At 41.6% G+C, this 27,891-nt stretch overlaps 2 protein-coding genes across 3 annotated transcripts; one reads left to right on the forward strand and one right to left on the reverse strand.

Annotated features, from left to right (window-relative positions):
• Positions 1 to 1,092: 1,092 nt before the first annotated feature.
• Positions 1,093 to 14,834, reverse strand: LOC135473410 (uncharacterized). The gene is made up of 9 exons (XM_064753260.1): positions 14,592 to 14,834; positions 9,375 to 9,442; positions 7,513 to 7,656; positions 6,139 to 6,495; positions 5,728 to 5,772; positions 4,707 to 4,850; positions 3,486 to 3,851; positions 2,943 to 3,115; positions 1,093 to 2,172 (listed from the first exon to the last, which is right to left on the reverse strand). The coding sequence occupies exons 2-9, from the start codon at positions 9,436 to 9,438 to the stop codon at positions 1,093 to 1,095; spliced, it is 2,373 nt and encodes a 790-aa protein (XP_064609330.1). The 5' UTR covers positions 9,439 to 9,442; positions 14,592 to 14,834.
• Positions 14,835 to 14,960: 126 nt separating this feature from the next.
• LOC135472551 (adhesion G protein-coupled receptor E5-like) lies at positions 14,961 to 27,316 on the forward strand. Of its 2 annotated transcripts, XM_064752104.1 has the most exons (6): positions 14,974 to 15,109; positions 20,364 to 20,414; positions 23,712 to 23,804; positions 24,564 to 24,719; positions 25,832 to 26,173; positions 26,921 to 27,316. In XM_064752104.1, the coding sequence occupies exons 3-6, from the start codon at positions 23,741 to 23,743 to the stop codon at positions 26,935 to 26,937; spliced, it is 579 nt and encodes a 192-aa protein (XP_064608174.1). In that variant the 5' UTR covers positions 14,974 to 15,109; positions 20,364 to 20,414; positions 23,712 to 23,740; the 3' UTR covers positions 26,938 to 27,316. The 2 variants fall into 2 exon arrangements, with proteins under 2 accessions (XP_064608175.1, XP_064608174.1); XM_064752105.1 differs by lacking the exon at positions 20,364 to 20,414 and having other exon boundaries at positions 14,961 to 15,109.
• The last annotated feature ends 575 nt before the right edge of the window (positions 27,317 to 27,891 follow it).

A 27,891-nucleotide genomic window follows, 5' to 3' on the forward strand; every position in this document is an offset into this window, starting at 1 on the left:
TGATGTCCACAATTATATTTTTGTTGAAAAAGCTCATTGGGTGAATGCATGCTTCGATCTATATGCCAAGGGATCAAGCCTCGGGGATGTTTTGTCAGCCTGGAGGAGCGTATGGATAATTAGGCAACTGGATTTGAAGAATGAAATGAGTAGTTACATGGGTCACGGATACTGCGTCCTTCGCGTTTGCCCACATGTTTGTACCCTGTCCTGTCTACTGTGCTATTGGTTAGCCATGTGCTTGCAGGTATATGTCCTTGAAATAATGTTGCCGATTCGTAGTCTTCATACATGTATCTTGTATCGGATTGAGTATTCTGTACGTGTAATCCTTATCGTGTGTTCTAATGTATTAGCTATTCGCTTGAACAGCGTTTCGTGGCGGCACAATCTGAACGATTGATTGTATTAAGACCGGGATTAGTATTCTTGCTTTTGGCTGGCGTAAGATAAAAGAAACGCTTACTCTCAACACCCACTCCTCCTGTGACACATGTGTATTAAATATGTAGCTGTGTATTATAAGGCCACAATTTCTTCCTTTAGTGTTGATGGAAGGCATTTTGGATGTGGCGTTATAGCTTGCCAATAATGTGGATTGTTAAAATGGCGAATAATACACATTTACTTGGCTTCATGGTTTTGCGTCCAGCTTCACGAATCAAAATTTATTACAACAGTATCTATGTATGTAAAAAACAAATCCTTCGGTAAGTCGTGCGCACGGCATGTTAACTTAGTCGTGCTTAAGAGATAACTGGCCAATGAAATAGGCGAGTACCATCCACAACATCTTTTGGCTCACTGTAATGCATACATGAAAGTTACTTTACTTTTCTGATCCGCTTTATCTGTCTTACTGAAATGTTCCGCGAATAGTGTTGAAGGACTGTAAACTGTATGTTATTTTGCGATACATTACTCGCATTAAAACGATGTACCCATATTCATAGTTTTCAGTGATCAACTATTCCGTGAGGACGACTAAAGAAAGATCTCGAAAGCACGAGAGAAAACAAAAGAGAGAGAGAGAGATAAGGATCAACATCATTTTACATCAACCAATAACTAAACAAAAACCCAGATGAAAGTTCATTCAAACCTGCTTTTTTCCGTTGTCGTGGGCGCTGGTGGAGTGGTTGTGGGCGCTGGCGGAGTCGTGGTGGGCGCTGGCGGAGTCGTGGTGGTGGGCGCTGGCGGAGTCGTGGTGGTGGGCGCTGGCGGGGTCGTGGTGGTGGGCGCTGGCGGGGTCGTGGTGGTGGGCGCTGGCGGGGTCGTGGTGGTGGGCGCTGGCGGGGTCGTGGTGGTGGGCGCTGGCGGGTCGTGGTGGTGGGCGCTGGGCGGGGTCGTGGTGATGGGCGCTGGCGGGGTCGTGGTGGTGGGCGCTGGCGGGGTCGTGGTGGTGGGCGCTGGGCGGGGTCGTGGTGGTGGGCGCTGGCGGGGGTCGTGGTGGTGGGCGCTGGCGGAGTCGTGGTGGTGGCTCGGCCGTGGTGGTGGTGGGCGCTGGCGGGTTGGTGGTGGTCGCTGGCGGAGTCGTGGTGGGCGCTGGCGATGTGGTGGTGGGCGCTGCGGGGTCGTGGTGGGCTCGGCCGGGGTGGTGGGTAGGCTCGACCGGGGTGGGTGGTGGTCTCGGCCTGGGTGGTGGTGGGCGCTAGCGGGGTCGTGGTGGGCTCGGCCGTGGTGGTGGTGGGCGCTGGCTGGTTGGTGGTGGTCGCTGGCGGAGTCGTGGTGGCGCTGGCGATGTGGTGGTGGGCGCTGGCGGAGTCGTGGTGGTGGGCGCTGGCGGAGTCGTGGTGGTGGGCGCTGGCGGGGTCGTGGTGGTGGGCGCTGGCGGAGTCGTGGTGGTGGGCGCTGGCGGGGTCGTGGTGGTGGGCGCTGGCGGGGTCGTGGTGGTGGGCGCTGGCGGGGTCGTGGTGGTGGGCGCTGGCGGGGTCGTGGTGGTGGGCGCTGGCGGAGTCGTGGGTGGTGGGGCGCTGGCGGGGTCGTGGTGGTGGGCGCTGGCGGGGTCGTGGTGGTGGGCGCTGGCGGAGTCGTGGTGGTGGGCTCGGCCGTGGTGGTGGTGGGCGCTGGCGGGTTGGTGGTGGTCGCTGGCGGAGGTCGTGGTGGGCGCTGGCGATGTGGTGGTGGGCGCTGGCGGGGTCGTGGTGGGCTCGACCGGGGTGGTGGTGGTCTCGGCCCTGGGTGGTGGTGGGCGCTAGCGGGGTCGTGGTGGGCTCGGCCGTGGTGGTGGTGGGCGCTGGCTGGTTGGTGGTGGTCGCTGGCGGAGTCGTGGTGGTGGGCGCTGGCGGGGGTCGTGGTGGTGGGCGCTGGCGGGGTCGTGGTGGTGGGGCGCTGGCGGGGTCGTGGTGGTGGGCGCTGGCGGGGTCGTGGTGGTGGGCGCTGGCGGAGTCGTGGTGGTGGGCGCTGGCGGGGTCGTGGTGGTGGGCGCTGGCGGGGTCGTGGTGGTGGGCGCTGGCGGGGTCGTGGTGGTGGGCGCTGGCGGGGTCGTGGTGGTGGGCGCTGGCGGGGTCGTGGTGGTGGGGCGCTGGCGGGGTCGTGGTGGTGGGCGCTGGCGGGGTCGTGGTGGTGGGCGCTGGCGGGGGTCGTGGTGGTGGGCGCTGGCGGAGTCGTGGTGGTGGGCGCTGGCGGAGTCGTGGTGGTGGGCTCGGCCGTGGTGGTGGTGGGCGCTGGCGGGTTGGTGGTGGTCGCTGGCGGAGTCGTGGTGGGCGCTGGCGATGTGGTGGTGGGCGCTGGCGGGGTCGTGGTGGCTCGGCCGGGGGTGGTGGTAGGCTCGACCGGGGGTGGTGGTGGTCTCGGCCTGGGTGGTGGTGGGCGCTAGCGGGGTCGTGGTGGGCTCGGCCGTGGTGGTGGTGGGCGCTGGCTGGTTGGGTGGTGGTCGCTGGCAGAGTCGTGGTGGGGCGCTGGCGATGTGGTGGTGGGCGCTGGCGGGGTCGTGGTGGGCGCGGCCTTGGTGGTGGTGGGTGCTGGCGGGGTAGTGGTGGTGGTGGGCGCTGGCGGTGTGGTGGTAGGCTCGGCTGGGGTCGTGGTGGGCTCGGCTGGGGTCGTGGTGGCTCGGCCGGGGTCGTGGTCGGCGTTGGCAGCTCTAAAGGAACATCACAATCCTCAGCGCTTACCACTGAAATTAGTTGAAAGCGTTGATTGTTGACATAGTCGTTTCAGTTACTTACTGACTTTAAACTAGAAATGAAGTCCGTCATCGGCATAATCGTAATATCGTGCTTTATGCGATGATATATCTCCAAAATACACACTTTCCACTTTCCATATATATATATTATATATATATATATATATATAATATATATATATATATATATATATATATATATATATATATATATATATATATATATATATATATATATATATATATATGTTTGCCAGTACATGTATATAAATGTGCGTCGGGTACACGTATGTATATATGTGCTGAGGTTATATAGTTTCTTACTGCCGTTTAGTGTTTACATCTAATGTAATGTTACCTAATGTAAAGTTTTGGTCCACACAATCAGAAAATGGCTCCGGGTCGTTGGCCAGCTCTTCCTCCGTCCTGGGCCTCAGTCCCTCGAAACACTTACACGTTCCATCTATACAATCAGTGAGATCATCGTCACATCTGAAACTGTAGGTCACGCCGCCAGAGCGCTGATTTCCGCAGTTTTCATCCAACAGTGAATATTTGATCACAAAAGTGGGTGAAACGACACGTGTTTCCCTCCTGCACCTGTTGTTCCTATTCTCGAAGCCATCAGCACAGTCACATTCAAACTGGTCATTGCATTTCGTACGGGTTCCATTGAACACGCACACAGTATCATTTCCACTGCATGATTGAAATAGGTTTCTGGCTGGCAAAGAGTAAACAGCGTCCAGTTAGAAAAAATACTCATGTCCTCCCAAGCAAGGAAAGAAAAGAAAAGAAAAATCAATAACAGAATGGTATATCACGTTAGTAACTGAGATTAATATTACTGGGCAAATTCGGAATTACCTTCACGTGAGACATTTGGTGTATAAGAACAGTGGGAAAACCTTCACCGCACTCTTGCCGTACAATCGAAGAATACCTTTCCCATTATACACTCTCGTAATCGCATTTTTGGCGGCAAACGTCCACTTTAATTCTTCATAATGGTTTAACCTTTGAATCTAATGATAAATAAATGGCAGCCATGTCACGTTACTGATATCAGCTGCAGGTGTGTGGAGGAATTAGATAAAGTTTAGGGAGACGACCACCATGAACATGACAAAACTTTGTCACAAGAAACCGCTATTGTTGCAAGTGTGTGGAGGAATTAGATAAAGTTTATGGAGACGACCGCCATGAACATGACAAAACTTTCTCACGAGAAACCGCTATGGTTGCAAGTGTGTGGAGGAATTCGGGAAAGTCTGAGAAGACTTTCTCACGAGAAACCGACAAAGCTGATGATGTCTGGAGGAATTAGATAAAGTTTAGGGAGACTACCGCCATGAACATGACAAAACTTTCACACAAGAAACCGCTATAGCTGAAGATGTGTGGAGAAATTCGAGAAAGTCTGGGGAGACTAGCAAAGGCCCTGAAGCTACCTCACCACATTATGGTAATAGTGTCCAAATGAAATTTTTGTAACGGGAGTCTGAATATATGCATTCATGAGGTGTCCCGGTGAATCTATACTACATATGGACATAAAGGTTCTATACCAGTTACTTACCCGTAAGGCAGGTTGTTTTGTCTGCTGTGGGGAAGTAGGTAGGGTTACAAACACAAACATTGCCATCACAGCCTCTCGGTTTGCAGGCACTGTTATCCGGGCAGTTGTTGTCGCTCACACAAGTCTCGTCGATATCAGAGTATGCTGAAAGATGGATATTTCACATATATGGCACTGCTGACGTATTGGGTGGAGAAGTCTTGACGTTTTGGGACAGTGCTGACATTTTGGATGGAACAGTGTTGACGGTTGAGCGGGACAATGCTCACGTTTTAGGTGGAACAGTGCTGTTGTTTTGGGAGTGACGGTGCCGACGTTTAGGATTGAATAAGTGCTGACGTTTTAGAGTGGACAGTGCTGACTTTTTGAGCTGGACAATGCAGACCTTTAGGAACAATGCCAACGTTTTGAGCGGGACAGAACTGATGTTTTGGGAAATGAGTGCTGACATTTTAGGTGGGACAGTGCTGACGTATTGGATGGGACAGTACTGACGTTTCGGGCGGGTCTGCTCTAACGTTTTGGGTGGGACAGCACAGATGTTTTGGGCAGGACAAAGCTGATGTATTGGGCGGAATAATGCTCGGGGTTTGGCAAACTTCATGACAAAGCAATCTTTCCCATTCCAAACACTCTTGATCGGACTATTTTTAACAAAACACCTTTCTTTAAACAAAATTATTAAAAACAGAGTAAATGTTTTGTTTATATTTTTAGGATTACTAAGGCTTACATGTTCATGGAGAGCAAACCAAAAAGTATTGTGTTAAATGTAGCAGGAGTGTGCAGACCTTCATAGGTAACTTTGAAAGGTAACTATCCCATGGTCTGTAAATTCCACACAAACAAATTCTTTCAAATCTCGAATGAAATAACCTCTAAAACTATTGAAATAATGCCTTTATACCTACTTGGTGTTTACTCGTTAGAAAATAATACTCAAATAAACAACGACTTGAGTACAGTGATTATGTGAGGTTAATGGAACACTGTGGTAGGTGAACTAAGAAATGAACGTTACCATCGGGTTCTGGATCAGCACAGTTAAGGTCCTCAACAGGAGCACCTGGAATTTAAAATCGAATAAATTAGGGAAACTATAACGAATTGATTAATGCCTGTGTCAAACCCCAAGGGGGTTAATTCCAGCCAGATCTTTCAGTTGACTAAACATATTGCAAACTAACACTATCTTACAAATTACAAATGTTAAATATTTGGTTAGTTTCTTCAAGATTCGAGATGATTTGGCGCCCGATCCGAAGGGCTTGGAATCACGGTACTAGAAGGATCTTTGAAATTAGGCCGAGTACCTAAGCTAGGCACTAATCCATTAACTTCCCGTTTTTAAACGCGTCAGGTCACGGTAGTGTTAATAACTAGTTGCTACTCAGCAAGTAGGATGATTAAACTTCTAAAATTGAATACTTACCCAAACTGTAATTAGCTTCTCTACACTCAACAGTGACAAAAGGCTCGGCCTGCTTCTCCTCTTCGCTAGCTGGTCTGTAGTCCGGTGAAATGCAAGCACACGTCGGCTGAAACTGTGTTTTGTCGCAGTCTTGGAGCGGTCCTGTACATCTAATTCTATCTCCATTGTCACTTACACACGCCTCTCCGAGAAGAGCGAACCGTGTGGAGCCTATGGGTTCGGGTTTACATCGTAGATTATCAGAGGCAGGGGTGTATCCCTGCTGACATTTGCACTCCTTAGTGTCCGGGGTACAGTGGGAATTAGCGGCCGAGCAAACCGTGGTGTCACTGGCACACGATCCATCCAAGTCCACGACTGTCAAATGCAATACAGAGACAAGGATATATGAAGTCTCTGGGCGCCCAACTCTTCAAACCAGGGCCTGAGTTTACAACCATTTACCTACAGGTACAATACTGATATTATACCCTTAATTTTAACTTGTGTATTTCACTCCTAGCTTTAATTGGCGGGTAATGTTAGTGTCTTCATTGTGTATACCTATAACGGTAAAGTGCGAGTGGACCGTTGCGTAGGGGTTAAGCTGATTATCTTTCGATCTCTAGGACACACCAAGTGTGGGTTCAAACCCGGCCTTGGACGCAGAATTTATTAGTGTTAATCTGCTGCTCCTCATGCTTAACAGCATGACAGACATATGTGGAAGTTAAACCAAAAAGTATAATTCCGCAAATTTGTACACATTCCCCTGGCGGTTGTTCACGTTAAGGGCCATGGTTACACATTCTTCTGTCCGGTGTTCATATTTAAAGCCAGGAATGTTTAGGCCTATTTACACATTCCACTGTCCGGTATTCATGTTTAGGTCTATGGTTGAATATTCTGCCTATCGGTTCATATTTATATCTTATATTGTTTTTCGTCTATATTTTAATCAACATTATTCAGTTTTTAACTGAGAGAAAAAGTCTAGAGAGCAGAGCTTTTAATGCACGGAAAACCTCTTCAGTGTCTTATCAAGGCTTGAATAAGACTTCTCGGATACTATATATTATAAATTAAAACGTATAAACTTACAGCTTTGTATTAGAGGTCAGAGCTATATAGTATCATCGTTCTCTAACTCTTGTAAATTGATTCCTTTTGCTCATGGCAGACCTTTCCACGTACGACGGGAGAGGAAGCAAACATGAGCTGGACTTGAACTCATAGCGATCGTCCCGGGTCGTTGCATTTGCTGTCAACCTCTATAGGCCAACGAATCCCCTGTTGCAAATTGTATTGTTCACACCATAAATATGGTTCAGAAACGAAAAGCCGAACCCCCTCCCCCCAAAACCCCCCCCAGAAAAACAGACATGATATTCTCACCCATTTTACACTCAGAAGAGTCTTCTAAGGGATGGAAGCCGTCGTCGCAAATACACACCATGCCGTCACATCCTCTCTGCGTGCACGTACTGTTCATTGGGCACTCGTCCATTGACATGCAGCTCTCCCCGACGTCCACAGCCTCTGGATAAATGTTAAATATCTCCACTGATTCACTAATTCAACATGAGATGAGTCTTATCTCATTTTCGATGACGACAAAAAAGAGAAAAATAAAAATAAAAAACAAACAAACAAAAAAAAAAAACAAACAAAAAAACAAACAAACTGAAAAACAAAAACAAAAAAAAAAAAAACAAAACAAGCATGAACAAAAAAAAGCCAAGGCCAGAAAGAGGACATTATATAACAATAAGATGTTACGAGATGAGAATGCCTGAGGCGGTTAAAGCGCTGGCTCCCTGACTGTCATCCTGAACTGACCGGTGAGGTTGGGTGTTCGAATCCAGCTTTCGCCGCTTCCGCTGCGGCTATAAGGAGCTTGTCAGGTAGTTCGCGAAGGTTGGTGGTTTTACTCCGAGTACTCTGGTTTCTTCCACCCATATCCCTAACCGCCGACAAACTGAAAAATTCTTGAGCACCGCGCTGAACATCAATCCAAAAAAATAAATTTAGCTTTTTAACTAGCCACTTGAATTGAAACCCGTACACTCTTATTTTTGCACAAAAAGCAAGTAATTAAGTGTTTTCACTCAGCATTTCAACTGATCCAGAGAGGGTTATTTTTTTCAAAGTAATTATAGACAGACGCTTATTAACAAGTTTACTGGTGAAATACCTTTGGCCTGTATCACAGAAATGATTATCCTTAAGAAAATTATATTTGTTATCAAATGAAATCTCCTAAAATACATTTTTGAGTATTTTAACGGACATTTGTTATTTTTAGGTATTATTTATTTTACGGTTTCTTGTTATTTATAAGTTAGCGCCACGATATGGATGAAATCTGGTAAATTATAATCATTATGAGATTGGTTCGAATCAACTGAACAACCAAGCAACATATATCTGTGGAACCACCAGTAAGCTTAGCGTAATGCTAAAGTATATACACTCCTGATAAATGGAAATGTCACACTGTGGACGTTTTAACGTTTTAACATTTCTTCATAGTGACTTGCTTTGTCTTCAACTCTACAGAAGCGCCGTCGCTTGGCTTTGTATACGCCATTACTTCTTCGAGATCTCTTTTCTTGCTGTCTTTCGTGGGCGCCGCCATGTTGAATAACTTAATACTCATTAGCTAATACGTGAGTAAATCGTTCATTTTTATTTTGGATGTTCTTGATTAATTCAGATACAGGTAGGTATTTGATTTTTGTACTATTGGTACAGATTTAGTTCAAGGAATCTGAAAATGCTTATTAAATATCTGATACTCCTCTATCAATAATTATCTTCAAATTTTGGGGGAAATCACTGCGCTGATGGCGCCCATCTATACACTAGCCTTATCTCGGTACCGTTGGATCACGTAGAAAGGCGCTTGATCTCGAACGAGGCTTCTTTGTCATTGACCTTAGCGTGCCACGGAGTTACTTATCTCATATTGTAAAAATTCCCTGAAGAATATATCTATATTTGGAAACAAAACATTCCCCCCTCCCCCCCTACCCAAATGAAGTATAAGCAATTTCATGATTCAATACTACGTTCCATCGTTTGGACCATTTTGATAACATAATGTTCCATGACAAGGCCATAACCGAATATTTTACATTGGCAGAGCTTTTTTATATTCAAATAGAACATAAAACGAAATTTTCATTATGCTCATGGTAAAAGAACAAAATACTTAAGCGCTATATACTTCTGAATGCTGCGCTGTTTCAACTTACCAGCGAAACAAATAGAATATAGCAGAACCGCTGTTATTGACACTAGGAAAGTGCCTGTCCCCATCGTGCTGAAACAAGAAGCAAAACCAGGACGGTGAAAGAACTACATTAATAAAATAGTACTGATTATTTATAAACATTATATAGTCTAGCATATATATTATTATCTCATTACCAAACTAAAATTACAATCCCTTATGATGTGAAACAATGTAGGATCTATAGTTAATATACAAACGGCAGTCAAAAACTAATATTTTATCATGCTAATATAAATTGGAAAATATAAACCACCTGGGGTTTCTATTCCCGCCAGGGCCATGTACTCTGTCATTTCAGTATTCGTTAAACATGTCTGTGTATATAACTGGAATTCGTCTTAAACTGCAAAACTGCTTTTCTTTTTAATACGCATGCTTTGTTTATTTATTTATTTATTTATTTATTTGATTGGTCTTTTACTTCGCACTCAAGAATATTTCTCTTATACGACGGCGGCCAGCATTATGGTGGGAGGAAACTGGGTAGAACCCCCTTTGGAAACCCATGGCACATGCTTTGTTGAAATAACTGGAATGAAACTTAAAGTTCTATAATTATGTTGTAACGCTTCCAGTTATTTTATCTACAATCACATGAGGTATGTGTATAAAGAACGAGAGACAATGTTTTGTTCAAGCGGCATAATAAGGTATCCTGAAAATGACCTCTCAAGTGTGGTCTTCGAATTATAAGCGAAGAGCATAGTGGTTTTGTCATTGTTCTGCCTCAATCAATAAACCTGACTGCCGTCGTATAAGAGAAATATCCTTCGTGCGGTGTAAAACAGACCAAACAACGAAATAAATAAATAAATAAATAAATAAATCAGTTTAACAGATATACTATGCCATGTACCTTCTGGATAAAGAGAATTCCAGCATTGTATAATGACCATACATTTTTAATTAAATGCCTGAAATTAATAATAAAGATTACAAATAAAGTAAGTTTAACTCATTCATACGGAAAGGCTATTCTGCTAATAAGAACCAAGAAAAAATGAGAAAATATTATTGAAGATGTGCCCGAATGTCAACAGCATACACTTCTTAATTCTGAGGGCTAAAGCCATTCAAAGAAGTGCAAATCCGAAAGACCTTAACGGTTTGAATATGAGCTTGAATGTTTTGCGGGATGAATCATCACAGAATAAGACGTAAAGTGATACCAAGGCATATTGTCTCAACTTTGCAGGTTGCGAAAGTCACCAGGAAATCATAACTAGTTCAAGTAGTATGGTAGGAATGCAATGATTGTTATAAAATAAATCTGGTTATAGCGCATAAAGAAAATCGTGGTTTCAGTGCGATGACACAGCAAATCGAGAACAACATGACGTACGTGAGGAATTCATGCACAGCGCCACGGTCCATGTAACTCAAAGCGAAAGCAATAGTCTGATTGGACCAGATAAATTCCTTCCGCATTTCCATTGGCTGGTTAGATTCACAAAGACACTCTGAGTATTATTATCACAAAATCGTATTCCTCTGTTGATTTCATTTAAAGTTTATTGTCCGACGATCAGAAAATAAGCGTCTTTTCAGCTATTGAATTAAGAAGCACGCCGTCTTTCTTAGACCACAAACTGACGTCAGCCCAAGACTATGGCTATAATTAAAGTCATTTGGGCTTATTTCCATTCAGTTAATGTACCCCTACGATAATACGACAAAAGATACATGATTCGATGTCCTGGACATTTCCACATACAGGACTATCTTTTGAAGAGTGGAATTCAAATTAGTGCAAGAAGGATAGGATGCATGTGTGCATGTTTGGGTATTACGTAGTACTTAGCAATTTTTCATTCATGCGACAACGAGGAGTCAAAGAAGTGTTGGGTTACAGGACCCATAAAATACAATGGTCATTGCAACTTCGAACAACCCTTAAGTATATATTCCGTCTTTAACCCACTAGATCACACACCTGTCGGATACCATGTATACGCCCTAAAACATTTATAAGGTGTGTGTTATATTTCACCCTACTCAAAGCGTTTTACTCGCCTGAAATTTCCTGTTGTTTAACTATAATTTCAACGAGAAAGAGAAGGATGACACAGGAAGTGGAATAAAAATGTGGTGGTTACAGAAGCACGACCAAAGAACTATGTATCCATAAAACACGCCAAACCCTAATCTGTACATCACAACTATAGACTTAAAATGCGAACGATTCCTGTTTGCATGAGTGGTATATCCACCTGACGTAAAATATCACACTGTCACGCTTATAAGAAATAATATCTCCTTTTTATGATGATAATTGATTTTAAAAAATCCCTCATGTTTACGACAAAACCCCAGTCTAGATACCGCTTTGAGATTTGGAATCTTTCGGAAAATAAATTTATACAGATAAATCGACAAATTTATTATATTATTATCAGATTCAGCATGGAGCTCTCTTATCTTTCGGTACACGAACCATGACCTACGCCTTGGAATTATGATTGCTTTCATTTTCTTTAACTTGGAATCATTATCATTTATTCCAGGCCTTTTTTGTTTGCATGTGTATGTACGCTGCTTACTTAAGTTTCATATGAAAAAGGATTAAGGTTCTAATAAGGTTAGGGAGGGATTAAGGTTACTCTCGCAAGATCAGTGCGCTGCCATACAGCATCAGCCGTAACACCACAGGTACCATTTAGTGGTACCCGTGACTGTGACAATGACTCAGGCGCCTCTCACCAATGCGGTTGCTGTGAGACCCGCTTTCTTTCCACCATAATGGTGGCCGCCATCGAATAAGTGAAATATTTCTGAGCACGGCGTAAAACACCAGTCAAATAAAACAAATCAAACAAACAACTGAAACAGCTTGTTTTATTTCAATCAGATTTAACGTCTCTGCAAAATATTTGAAATGTCATGCTTTTGGTATACCATACGAAACGTGACTGAGTCACGTCACGTTACAACTCTTCAGTTATTTCAACCAATGAAAACATAAAGTATATTAAAGCAAATGCGTTAAATATTTATTAGAATCAGAATGTGCTACTAGATGTCTTCAACCATCAGGTGCCCGCCGTGCATCATAATCTTTCAGCCAGAAAGCAACGGCCACGTTTACAACAATGATTTTAAATATGACACACTAATTTCAACCGGACTTATATGTATACCTTTTTGACCTATACAGGGAATTCATACCTGTTTTGAAAATTTGCTTTACAATCGACGATCATTATTAACATTAATGAGTGAAAATGCTTTTAAAATGTTTTTAGAAATTTTCTCTCTCCACAAGCTCTGAAAACAAGTATTGAACGGAAAAACTTTCATCTTGGTGGCAGCTATTTAGCCGAAACAGAAAACACAGCATGAGTCCTGATTCTTTCGCAGAGCACAGCCTGCAAAGGCTAAGCTGTGAATGAATGTAGTTCAAATCCTATACACAGACGGTAAATTACGCTTTTCAGATCACAGTCGCTGATGCGTGTATATTTTTAGGGAGATAGATGTGGTGGTCTTTACCGTACAACTTCAGAAAGATAGATAGACCGTTGTATTATATATTTGTATTCAAGCTCAGCCCAAGTATCAACTTACTCGCCCAGATAAGTACTTGAAGCAAATTGTGGTCATACGCATGAGGAAGTAGTACAAATATTTCACTATAGGTACAAAAATTAGTAAAGGGCAAACATTTGGAGAACTTTTTTTTGACAAAAAATGGATAAGAGCTATGTGTAAGAATGGATATAACAGACACGAATCATGACTATGACACCATCACCATGGCAGACACGAATCATGACTATCACATCATCACCATGGCGGACACGGAGCACGACTATCACACGATCATCATGACGGACACGAATCATGACTATGACACCATCACCATGGCAGACATAAATCATGACTATGACACCATCACCATGGCGGACACGAATCATGGCTATGACACCATCACCAAGGCGGACACGAATCATGACTGTGACACACTCACCATGGCTGACACGAATCATGACTCTAACGCAACAGTTTGAGACATACGAATCATGACTGATAATTTCAACAATACATCATGCCATACACGAATCAAGACCCATATAATGTTGCCAATGAGATGGCAGTTTGTGGCAGTAGCGGTAATTTCACAAACAATAGTTTCATCACACTTTGATAAGCAGACCTGTTGAAATGGATCTGTTAAATTCTGATGAAATATTTATTGGCGCCACAAGTAAGCGCCCATTTTTATGATCGTGGCCTGGTGGTACATGGACAGGGATGCGTGGACAACGTCCCCAGAGCGCATGCGCCAGGTACATTATTTCCACCTAATAAGATCGGCTTTCTGACTGGACAAATACAAATCTATATATGCGTTCCTTCGCCGGGGTTTTATGAATGCCTGTTTGCTCTAAGCTCTCAACGTCAGTTCTTGGCATAAACCAAAGTTTATTTAAGCGGGATTTACTTGACCAACCCGCTCCTATTTCTCAGAATGGGATACTTGCCATTGTCAAAAATATCAGCGAAATATCTACCTAACCCCGAGCAAGCATTCATTCCTGTCTCAGACGGGCATGTTTTGAACCCACTGAGACCTCATACGTTGTCCCATCACACCCTCATGTTCAAGTGCTCTGTCCTCCACGTGACTGAAGCCAAGTGTATTGCATGCTTATTTTCTTTCTGTTCATTTTATGTAAAAAGAGTACGGTATCTATGCAAAAGTTTTTAGAACACAACCTTTACAAGTTTAGCTAGTTTTTAACAAGCTAAGTTTTAACAAGTTTGTCCGATTTCATCCTTCTATGTTCAAGCATTTTGATCAACTTGTGGTTATTGAAATCAAAACGTATTAATATGTACAAACATATACTTTCACTTCGATTTACTTTCAGATTAGTCTGTTGGTTTTATATTTGATTCATTTGATTGTAGTTTTACGCAGTACTCAAAAATATCACATTTATACGACGGCGGTCAACATTATGGTGAGAGGAAATCGTGAAAAAATTCTTCTGTAAAAGAACAAAAGCGTATCAACAGCACGCACTGTCCGGCCAGACAGCAACTGTACAGCCACTGAAATGTACACTTATTAAGTTGTAATCAGATTTATACGTTTGTATATAAACGTAATCGGTATGCCATCATAACATTACGGACTCTTTACACTCAGTTGTGAGTTAGTTAGTAGTCTTACCTTGAAATGTTTGACCTGCTTCGCCGCCTGTCCTTAAAGTTTTACACCCTTAGCTAGACAGAAATAAGGTTCTAGGCTATGTCTACTCCGAATGACTGTTACCTGCAAAGTTATAAAGTTAGAGATATACCCAGCTTCGTCCACCAGCCTCAGCGCAATGTCAGTGATATGGGCACGCCTTTACCTGTACTTTGTATACCGAGACATAAAAGAAAGATGAATCTCATAAACCTATTGACACAAACTACATGATTGTGCCAATCTTTATAAGGGTGGATATGAATGGAGGGCGTGAGGCGATTCGATGTCAAGCTCAGGTAGGGGGACGGCCCCTTTAATGTGGGACAGGCTGTATATCCGGATACCAACGCCTTGGCTGTTCCGCTAGATCAAACCCAGTAGTGTGTTTATATGGTTGCTGATGATACCGCCACACTTGCGAATCTTGCACAGACCGACTCCAGAGCAAAGGCCTAACGGTGACCAGCTGAAATCTCCTATCAATATTAAGCCTTAAGGTAAGTCGGATATTATTTTATTCTCCACAAGTTTAGATTAATATAACGAAAACGGATTCTTTTACCCTCTTTTACGGTTTCGCTGGTCCGATGTCAAGCAGTCTAAAACGAAATTTGTGAATTGATAATAATGCCATATATAGCAACAGCCCTGCATTACAACTTTTGCAAAACTTCGTAGATCAATTCTTCATAAGCTTTTCGTCGTAAATCACGTAGCCTTATAGGGGCATAGCCTAGACAAGGCAGTTACGAAAAATAAGTTACGAAAAATGTGAATTTTGTGAGAGTTGTTGCAGAGTGATGTTAAGTAATTATGGGCTTAATACCAAGGGTCCTCTTTCATAAAGTGAATTTCGGGCTGTCTTCATCTTGGATAAAATAACTTTTGCCGGTAGTATATGTGTGAAGGATTTATTTATTTATTTGATTGGTGTTTTACGCCGTACCCAAGAATATTTCAATTATACGACGGCGGCCAGCATTATGGTGGGTGGAAACCGGGCAGAGCCCGGGGGAAACCCAAGACCATCCGCAGGTTGCTGACAGACCTTCCCACGTACGGCCGGAGAGGAAGCCAGCATGAGCTGGACTTGAACTCACAGCGACCGCATTGGTGAGAGACTCCTGGGTCATTACGCGGCGTTAGTGCGCTAACCAACTGAGCCACGGAGGCCCCTATATGTGTGAAGGAACTGAAGTATGCATAACAACTGAAAATATGGTGATATCGTAAAATTGGCCACATTTACATGCACATCATTGGTTATTATAATTTCAGTCTACAACTTGTTAAGGTAAAGTTTAGTAGTAGTAAATATGTATGAAGTGAACTGCGCCATACAATCGCAACGTACTGGCCCACAAGCAGAAGCACGCCTATGACGCAGGTAAAAGTCACAAAGCTATGTATACATGTCCCGTCACCCAGGACATTGCTGGTGCGGCCTGGAAACAAAATACTACAAAACTAACACCCGTGGGTCACTGGGTGCATTCACTACACGAGTATCTATGGGATATTTTTAAGAGGAGGTGTAATACGGTTTATACGCTAGCTCGCTACGACTATCAGGCTCTTGGCCTAAAACGTCGCGTGTTGAATCCAACTCTAGCTGTTTCAGCTGCAGCATTAAGTCAGCATGTTTCCCAGATACTTGGCATAGGGTGCGGTGGATTACTCAAAGCACTCCAGTTTCCTCCACCTAGACATCTGACCCCTGTCAAAACTCTCGAGTACAGCGTTAAACAACAATGGAATAAATAAATAAATAATTAATTAAATAAATAAATAAATAAATAAATAGCGTGAGAGTTCAGAGAATATAGGATTCACTGAACAATGTTGAAGTTAGTGATTGCAAGTGACGGTATGCCTTAACACGATTCACAATGTCTATAAATCTGCCTTGCAGAAGAAATCATTCCAAAGACACGAGAAAAGACAAAATACTCACTGTATTCAGAGACCAAGTATCTGCTTTTATCTAAACGTTGAACATGAAATAAAGCACAAGGCATTCTTCTTACGAGCCGTATTCTTTGATTGATTTGTTTATTTCTTTGACTGGTGTTTTTCGCCGTACTCAAGAATATTTCACCTATACGACGGCGGCCAGCATTATGGTGGGAGGAAACAAGGCAGAGCCCCGGGGGAAACCCACGTCCATCCGCAGGTTGCTGGAAGTCCTTCCCACATACGGCCGGAGAGGAAACCAGCATGAGCTGGACTTGAACTCACAGCGACGGATTCTTTGATAAGTTTCCTATATTGGAATTTGAAATGTGCTTCTACATTTGAAGTTATTTCGTTTTTGGCTGAAAATTTAAAGTAAAGGCATAAAGAATTTCAAAGACCCCAGATATCCTTACGGTTTAAAATTGGCAATTAAAGCTATTACAAGACCAAGGGGCCTGGAAATTGGAAGGTCACGGAACAAACCCGGATCAGGTAATACCAGATAAGATATTAGAAATGGCACTTGTTGCTCTCTCGCGTAGCACTCAAAACTTACAGGTTAGAGCAAATAAGGCAGACCGGTTGGCCCGATGTCAGTATAATGCGACTGTAATATACTTTTTATATAATGGCGGTCCAGTTCTTTGAGGTAAAAGAAATCCGACAAGCCCCGAATCAGACAGATCTCGATTCTTACCCTCGCCTCACTAGCAAAACAAATCCCGTCAAATATGTGTTCCACGAATGTCAATAACAGTCATTAGTTGTAAATGAATTTTATCTATTTATTGTTTAGCACCATGTTCGTTAAAATAGGCTATGTTTTACTTATACGATGATGGTCGGTTTTAACGGTGTAGGAAACCTATGTGCCAGGGATAAACCACCGCCCACCGGCAATCAAGCGTACAAAATACGCATGCCATACTGGTGGAAGAAAAGTGGCCTTCAACGAACATTAGACTGCGGACGGCCACGTAATTCCTGTCAAAGACAGCCATCGAACCTGCACATCGTGTGTTCTATGGTGACTGAAAGATAAACATTAACATCTGCTTATATTCAGAGTGAAAGTTATCAAGGTGAAGAGTATGAGACGTGGATCAAATAACTATATCTTATAAAACGAAAGTTTATATAAAAACGAAAGTTCCTGAAAACGGGTTAAATAAATAAATAAATAAAAATAAATAAATAAATAAATATATATATATATATATATATATATATATATATATATATATAAAGCAAAACTATGTAAGATACAATATTTTATTTTTTTATACATGTTGAAACAATTTGCCTGAATAACACAAGACAGGTAGATGACTGACTGGTTTTTAATACAGGTATAACCAGGTAGGGTGGGAAGACAAACGACTTCAGAAGTGCAAAACTTGATTCGTGAAATATCTCTATTGAGGGATATCCTGTTATTTTACCATTGTATGGCTCAATATACAAAAGATATTGCACAGTAAAGTGCAAGGGAGTATGATTTGTGTCTTGTTTATTGTGATAATCCACTAGGCGCTTCATTAAGTGCGATGGAATGTGTTTTTTTGCGCCTTGTTTCCTATGACACTCCACTGGAGGCGTCATTAAAGTGCGAGGAATTATGATTTGTGTCTTGCTTACTGTGATAATCCACCAGACGCATCATTATGTGCGAGGAATAATGATTCGTGTCTTGTTTACAATGATAATCCACCAGACGCGTCATTAAGTGCGATGGAATGTGATTTGTGTTTTGTTTATTATGATAATCCACTAGACGCGACTTTAAAGTGCGAGGGAATCTGATCCGGGTCTTGTTTATTGTGATAATCCACGAGACGCGTCATGAAAGTCGTAAAAGTGAAATATTCCTGTGTACAGCGTAAAACATCAATAAAATAAATAAATAAATAATTAAACACTATCAAGTATACGATAACTCATATGTGTATGGCTTATGCCCTAATGCTAATCGAATGAATTAGGCTACATTTAGAATGTTGGATAAGATAATTTGTGAACATGCCCTTTCTTGCAAGCACTGAAAGAGTTTATACTATAAAGTGTGTAGTTAATGTGTGTTCTTTCTTGTCTTGTAGGCTATCCCAAAAGTTTCACTATTAAATGTAAGAGAATCTCCAGATTGTGGTTTACCGCGAGTAATCCACACTGTGAAACGTATTAAGCCCCTCATCTTTGTACCTCGCAGTGTTTTATTTTGTTATGTTATACCGTAGCACCCCGCCCCGTTATACAAAGACATATAATGTAAGTTAATACTTTTAAGGTGCGACACATAGGTACCTATCCTTATTTGTCTCCTAACTATATTTTGAAGGAGGGTTTTCCTTAGTCCGTGTTAAGCGTTCAATATAGCAGCGTATCCACCGTCACGCTAAATTACTGTATGCAGCTAGGCTACAATGCACATCGCGACTGGTAGATTAGGTATAAATGAGCGGATATATAAACATAGATCTGTGGAATCATATGTGGCTACATAACATCAGAACTATTGTTAATCTCTGTAACTAAGCTTTGTGACTTTTACCTGCGTCATAGTTGCTTTTACCTGTTTTTTTTAAATACTTTCATATCTTGTGCAGAAATATGCGATAAAATTGTGATCTTTTCTATTTATGCCACAGGGGCGTGTTAGTATTATAATAATGACCAGGATATGAGTCGAGACTTTGACAATGTAGTCATGGTCAAGGGAATGTTGCCCATTTGGTTCTCAGATAAAGTCATGCAAAATGCACAAGGAAGGGACAATGGTAAAATTACCGTATCCGGCTTACGTGAAATAGCTCAGACTGCGGTTCACAGTAAGCGGTTAGCTGTTCAAATGGGACAAGTCATTATTTCTGTAAACTATGTATTGGCTATATCTCCATTATTACTGCACCTACAGATAGTCATACTTGGTACATGAATGACACTTAAAGCGGGGGCGCTTGTGTGAATAGCAGTCTGGCCCATATCTCCATTAATACTGTTATCACCTTGACCAATAAACGTACAGATCTCCTTAATACATAAACAGATTTAACAAAATTTAAAAATGTTAACAAAATTGTTCACTGGTTTCTCAACCCATTCAAAAGGGACAAACCACGACTTGTCTGGGAAACATAAATTTATATAAACAAAAATGTTACCAATACACATATTTGATATTAAAATTCCAATATGCAAACCGTACAAATGGGCGTGAAATTATTTGACGTCGAATGCCTGCTAACGCCAAATTTGCGTTTTTAACTAGACTGTTAACAGAACTATTTACTGGTTTTAAAGACTTACCCAGCTCAAAAAATTCAGTTATAATTTCCCTATGGAAAATAGAAATCTGTCATATGAAGTGTTACAGATACATCTTGTTCATGCTTGATAATTAAACACAACTTTCCGAACGTTATAAATTGGCTCCAAGAATCTTGACATCCGTCACCAGGTGGCGTCAAAATCAGCAGTTACTAGTAGCCCAACTGTTAACTTATCTATAAACCGGCATTGGCGCCTTAAGCAATAGACATACAGATCTCAGACTTCATACACAAACATCACATCACAAGCCCTACAAATCATTTCCTACAAAAAAAATAAAATGAAAAATTTCTTATGAAAATAATATTACAGATACACATAGATTTTATTTGGTGCTTACAGCCCACTTTAATAGTCGTGCAAAACGCTATCAATGGTCTTTGCACCGAGGTCAGATGACGTCAAACGTAGTTATCACTTTGATCAATAAATGATCTCATACTTAATACACAAACACCTCTTTTCCAGCCCTACAAGACGGTGTCCAACGTTTTCCAGCCCTACAAGACGGTGTCCAACGTAAGTGTCATTAATGTACCAAGTTTGATGTTTGTAGGTGCAGTATTAAGGGAAATATGGACCAATAATGAAGTCGAGCACACAGTCCAACTAACCCTTCAGTCCAAAAACTTTTATGATAAAATACTAATATCAAACACAAGGTTCAACTACTGGTTTTTGCAACACAGACCTTTATGGTAATAGACTAATGTACAATACAAGGTCCAGCTAAATATTAACCTCCTCTCCGGCCGTACGTGGGAACTTGCGGGTGGTCTTGGGTTTACCCCGGGGCTTTGACCGGTTTCCACCCACCATAATACTGACCGCCGTCGTATAAGTGAAATATTCTTGAGTATGGCGTAAACACCAATCAAATAAATAAATAAACTTTTACCACATACTTATGTATATGGTGACAGACTAATGAACAAATACCAGGTCCTGCGTCATGTGAAAAAAGGTTCATGTCCGAAACGAAATCCTGCTTAACTTTCACAACAGACGTTTTATGGTAATAGGTTATTATGTCCAGCATTGTGTGATAAAAGGCTTATACAAAAACAAAGTGGAAATCAGGAAGACAACATCATAAATGTAAATATAACATAATTCGCGCGACAAAGTATCGCGGAAAAATTTATTTATTTGATTGGTGTTTTACGCCATACTCAAGAATATTTCACTTATACGGTGGCGGTCAGCATTATGGTGGGAGGAAACCGGGCAGAGCCCGGGGGGAAACCCAATACCATCCGCAGGTTGCTGGCAGACCTTCTCACTTACTGCCAGAGTCGCGGAAAACAGCATATTAATAATATTGGAGACATTATAATAGGGTTCTTATCCCGGATTCATTTGTCACGAAAGTAACAAGTTGCACGAGTCTGTCTAGCAATTCACTGGGTGATTGAAAGCTCTGGTGGTTTTCCTCCAGCTGTCTTATTCACACCCCATGCCGATAAAACTCATTTGCACCGTTTTCAGTTTAGGTGTTCTTTTCTTCAGAAATATGCAATTTTATAGGTGTGGGTACCATGGTTGAAGAAATGTATATCAAGGTAGATGTATAGTTTTTTGAGGTACATTTTCACTTGAATAGCCTGAATTAAAAACAGGGTGTGTCCCCTAGTGCTATGCAGCGTGTCACTGAATTTGTTCGTGACAGCATGGTTCCAGCGGCAAGCCTTTCACGCCCTCTATTGTGCTGGGCCCCGAGTGAAAACCTTGCCGGATCACCCGCCACAATAGGGCTTGTTTATCTCTTGAAACTTGATCCACCACAGGTCGTATTCTTGCGAAAGGGGTATATCTTTACCGTATTGCTGTCTGAGTTACGTTTTGGCCATGAAAGGAGAGTTTTCAAGTCATGACGGCGAATGTTAAAATTGTGAAGATGCAATACACCGAAATGACTCCTCGATCGAGGGTGTTTCGACATTTTCTGTGACACTTTCAGCCTTTCACGCCTGACAATTTCTCTGGTCATCTTCTTGGAACTGTACGGGGATTTTTTTCTATACCCCCAGCTTGTTTAGTGTCGTCTGGGAAACTATGATATACGTAAACAAATATTAGGTGTGAACAAATGTGATATATGTGACCCAGCAAAAATGAGTAAATAGGAACAAACGAGAATAAAAAGTTAACGAAATAAACGTAACAACAAGCACATGCATTTATATATACGAGCAAGGTGTGGCTACAGACAGTACTTCATTCTGCCTATAATAACACAACATTATGTGTTGTGTAGCACATTAGCACATTATTATAACATAGACCTAAATCTGAGAGGTTAGAGCAAGGAAACAGGACTACATGGTTGACCCAGTGTCAACATAATTTGACTGGGTCTGGTATCATGTCTGGTGTCTTCAGCATGATACTTGAGTGGCGCAGAGCTTTGGCGGCATGGACTCGCTCAGCCACAAGAAGACACAGTGTATGTATAGACATCTAATGAATCCTCGTCGTCATGTGACTATTTATACGTGTGAACAGGCATGACATGTGTTTAAGGGTTTTATGCGGGTAAACAGGCATGACATATGTTTAAGGGTTTTATACGTGTGAACAGACATGGCATGTGTTAAGGGTTTTATGCTGGTAAACAGGCATGACATGTCTTTAAGGGTTTTATACGTATGAACAGGCACGACATGTGTTTAAGGCTTTTATACGTGTAAACAGGCATAATGTGACATAACGAACATTATATGGGGTAACACATACTAATGGATAGCCAAGTCAGTTCAGATAACTCTCAGGCGAAAGTCACATTCCCATATAGACCTTATTTAATAAATAGAATTTGTTCTAATTTTAAAATTCGTAAGTTATTTGCTTGAAAGTGGAAGCCAGTAATGAATTAACACTCTAAATTCATAGTAAATGCTCACACAATCATAGCAGTAGTTCATGTTTGATTATTTCTCCTTAAAGATCAGCCACAACGTATATAAGCATGAACGTAGATAGCCAGTAATCATTCATATATTTGGCAGATGTTTAGAATGTTTGAATCGACTTGATTCACACCATTGAAGGGATAGCTAGACGACTAGAAAGATAGTCCTCATACAGACAATTTCTGTTTTGGCTATTTTAAAAATTAAAAATGTATTGAGCTGGCCAAGGATTTTTTACCAGATACGGACATCACATTTTCTTAGTCCGACGTTACAATGTCGAAAGAGAAAATCGCGCAGAGAAAACCATTACCTTACTTTTTTGGCCTCGAAACTAAGAAAACGCCGTACAGTGGCCGATTTTCGTCTTCCATAATTTTTTCAATTCGCTTTGGTGTTGAAGAAATTTGATCAGCGTTTTACGTCACTTCTCGGTTATCATTAGAAGCCACCACCGAAGAATTCGAATAGGCTTCTATTTTCGTGTAACAAAAGGGGAAATTTGAGTCGTCAAAGTTCAAAAGTCAAAAATGTTAGGCACTCTTTGTAAACTTAATCGATTACCTGTCTGTCTCGCTGTTTTCTTGAGGCACACATAACACATCTTCTCTTCAGAAATTTCTTAAGTCCACAAACGATCAGCTGTTCAATTTTCTCCATTGTTCAGCTAATAAATAAATTCCGTGAAACTTTTTCCACACGCCAAATGTTATAATAAAAATAGTTGCCTAACATTTCTGACAGGTCACATGGTGCATTAGAACTTCTTTTACCTTCAGGGATAAAAGAGTTCGAATTCGCTATCAAGCATACACAGTATAAATCAGTTTGATGTAGCTACGGACGTAGAACGTACATTTTAAACCAACCTTTCAAAATGATACTTTATGATTTCACCTTGCAGATTCCTTGTCCTCTAAGGATACAGACACGATGAATCGCCTGGAATTGGTCGCAATCGTGTGCATCTCCGTCTTTGGAGTGCCTGCTTGTGTCGGTAAATATAAACTTCCTTATCGGGATGAGTTTAGTTTTCCTATAGATTGTTACTAATGTATTGCAAGGGATATATATTTTGTTTTTTTAGAGACCGCCTGAAAAATCAACAAGCTATCTATAATAAACAGTTATAATGAGTTATCCTGTACGCCAAATTAAGTATGAAGGGTATGTTTAGCACAATCATGATGTGTGTAAGCGAAGCCAAGTTAAGTATGGACGACACGTTTCGCACAATCACGATGCGTACAAGTTCTACATTTCTAATGAGTACTCTAAAAGCCAAGAGCTAAAAGCTAAGTGTGAAAGACTTACTTTGTACAATCATGATGTCTAATGCTAGGTGAACCGGTAAAGAGTTGCCACGAAAGTCCAGTTAACAATTGACGACATATTTTGCACAATTGTGATGTTTATACGAGTAGTAATGTCTATTTATCACGAATCGCGAACTCCAAGGCCTGCTGGATAGCAAACAGTCAATATCTAATATATTTGTAGAATTTTTGTGTTTGCTATTATATCTGATTTTGTTTTGCGTCATACTAAAGAATATTCCTCTAGAATAAAAGACCAACGGCTTTGTTTTTGCGTGAAGAAATACCATTTAACTGTTAACCATGGTAAAGCTACAGTCAAGTAAAACCAGGCTTAGGCTTTGTAACTTTATCAATGATTTAAAAAAAAAACATTTAATGACCAGGGATTCGTTAACGATTTCCAAATTTTAACGGTGGGAACTTGTTTCTTTGTGTAGGCGCACTTATCGGCGAATCATGCACAGATACCAGCGAATGTCCGATTAACAGCACGTGTGTAAAACCCATGTGCGAAACACCCTCGTCCGATGAGAAGAAGTGCGTATGTGTGACTGGCTTCTTCCCTTTACAAAACAAACAGGGATGTCAAACAGGTGAGCTTGTGTGTTGATACAAGGTAACCAGGCAATCACAGACTCTAAGACAACGGGTATGGCTGTGCAACCAGTTTCTATGTCCTTTAGGAAACAGATCGGGTTGCCAGAAAGGTTAGTTTACATGTGATGATAGAAGGTAACCAGGTAACCACAGAAACTAGGACAACGGGTATAACACCGCAACACGCCTCTATATCCTTTAGAAACAGACAGCGATGTCGGGCAGGAGAATTTGTGTCTGGTAACCAGAAGTGTTCCAGTGGCCTTAGATTGGCAGCTTTAAAGGTGCTTCGTCGGCTTACTGCTCGATATGAGGAGCATGCCCTGTCTGGGTATGGGTGTCATGTCTGGTGTCCTCTAGATGGCTTTCCAGTGAGGCAGCACCATGAATGTATTGGAATTAGGACCAATACTAGGAGACAGCTTCGTGAAATCACAGAAATGTTGTTGAAAGTGAAAGGATTACATATAGTAAGCAAACAAAAACAAAAGATACGGAGATGTAAACTGTGGGTTGCAGTTTGGTCCCGTGGTAAAGGATATGATGTTCGTTCAGTGAATAATCTGCTTTTCACACTGAACAATTGAGGCCCCTGTCAACAATAAACAGTAGCAGCAGTATAAAACTTACAACTTCCAAAACATGAGCCGCCTTTTGCCTTATAACCAGTATGACAAGGTTGCGGTAGTCTTTTAATCAACTGAAGAGATACGGGTTCAAACCCGGCTTTTGAGAGGAAAATAGTAGATTCCCTCGCTTTCACTGCTTCAGAAACCATGGTGACAGTAAACGGTCGACGACTCTCGTGTGGTCGTTTGCGCAGTCTACCGTCCATCGTAGACCACTTCCACAAATACCGTGTGCATATATGTACGCCACATGCTTTTTAAAGTTCGTCAGTTACTTACCGAAGGTTGGTGGTTTACGCCAGGGCCGTCCGGTTTCCTCCATCCGTAATACTCTAACCGCCATCGTAGAGGCTAAAATTTCTTCAGTATGATATTAAACCACAAATATTAAATAAATGAATACATAAATTAATTAATAAATAAATCATGACGAGTATCGTACAGATCCATGTATCCATCCATTTCTCGTTGCATGGCAGTGGTGGACCTCCATCAGACGTGTGACAATTTTCACGTGTGTCGTGCGGGCAGCTACTGTGGGCACGACTCGAAGTGCCAGTGCAAAGATGGCTACCAGCCGTGCAAAGACAACGTTAGGTGCAAACCACGTCTATCAGGGACATCTGCTGACGGTCGGACATTTATGGCAATGTACGGGGAAGCTTGCGACGATACAGTGGTGTGCATGGATAAGTTCGGGTTCACGGAATGTCGAGCGCACAAGTGCCGGTGTAGGGACGGCTACAGACCCAGGACAGAGACAGATCAGCTGCTCAATCCGTCCATGGCTGAAGCAGACTGTTTACCCAAGACTTTCAGCGGTTAGTAGAAAGCACTCAACCCCTCACCCCCCATTAAAAAAAATCCCCATATTATTTATCTATTAATTTTACAGTTACACTCTCCTAAAACTACATTCCCTAATTTTTGTTGTCCCACACGACACCTGTTGTTGAATAGTTGGCTGTCTCATCTAAAACATATCAGAACATCATAGGGGTCGACCACCATTTTCTCAAAATAAATCAGTCTACACAGAAACAGTGCGGATTGGAGGTCATATTCTCTTTGGCTTTTGCCAGATGCTTGGCATAGTAGAACTCACAATATAATTTTTGCAAGAGCTGGTACTTGGCAGAGTAGAACACGCGATTTCATTGGTCAAGCTCAGGTGGTTGGCCGTATAGGACACGCCCTTGCCGCCTCAATGGTAAAGGGCTGGTGATTTCAGCTGAGGCAGTCCACTCAAAGCTAGGAAAAAGAAAATAAATGAATTGGATCTAAAAAATCCTTTTTTAATATCAACGTTTTTCAGTCAAGCATGAATTTGAGTTCATTGTCTTCATCGTTTCTGTTTCATAAACTGAATGCTTTGCTTATTTGTCTGTCGTCAAGAAATATATGATGAGATCGTAGACATAATTGCCCTCTGTTGTGACATGTTCAATGAGTGTTTAGTTTGTTTAGAGTGTTTAGTTTGTACCCCATATGTGTATTTTATATATTATTTCGATCTGACGAGTCATGATTACATTCTCATATTGTTTGGCTTTTATTTTACTTTGCAGAAGAGATGTGTGCATAGATGTTTCTGTGAACCAGAAGTGGAGTGTTACACACAGGACAACATTCCATCTGCGCAGGTGTATCGTGAAACGTCCAGGAGAGTACCACCAATAACAACAACGATGGCTTAAATTTTATCACTACCGTGAAATTCAATCCAAGCGTCAATTATTTGTAAATAATCTAAGGCAGGTGATATAATGACATTGGTGTTCATATATATGTTCCGCGTTGTGTTACTTCATATATTTAAGTTTTTTAAAATTAAAATTATTTAATGGGGAACTTCTCCCGCCTTAAATAATTCGGGCCTTCAGGCAATGTAGTCTTTTTTTTCGTTCCTGCCATTGCGATGATGTTTTGTGGGAACACGGATAACGTAATTCTCGTTCATTACAAGGGAACAATGTTCCGTTGTGTTTGAATCAGAGTCGCTATTGCGCGAGAAAAGAGAAAAGTTTCAGTTGTTCGAAAGTGTATTAGCTAATACCGTTATTAAGTCATATTTTATATTTAAAATTTTAGCCAGACTCAGCAGCCAATGCTGCTCTCAAAAGTAAAATTATAACAGCAGCAGTTTTAGTCCATATTTAATATACTAGTACACAATTTTTTAGGCTAAGTACAAAAATGAACACTTGGCTTAAAGTTAAAACTGGTATTAAGTCTTAACCCAGTTTTGAACAACAGGGACCTGGCCGATATCAATGACTGGCAGTTTAATCATCAGTTTATTTCAACAAGAATGACATAAAGGGATCCAATTTGTAGATATCATGAAATGAAATTGCTGGAGAAACTCCCACTATATTTACCCGTTAAGTGTTAAAATCAGTTTTTGTGAATGGTATTCAACGTGACACAGGCCTTCTCCGCACGAATGGTTCAATTTGTATAAGGAATTAATACTTAATCTTCAATTTAAAACCAAATCGAAACTGTGATTCAAGCCCTATATTTGTCTGACATAAAT

The sequence above is a fragment of the Liolophura sinensis genome, chromosome 8 (assembly GCF_032854445.1).
Source record: "Liolophura sinensis isolate JHLJ2023 chromosome 8, CUHK_Ljap_v2, whole genome shotgun sequence".
NCBI lineage: Eukaryota > Metazoa > Mollusca > Polyplacophora > Chitonida > Chitonidae > Liolophura > Liolophura sinensis.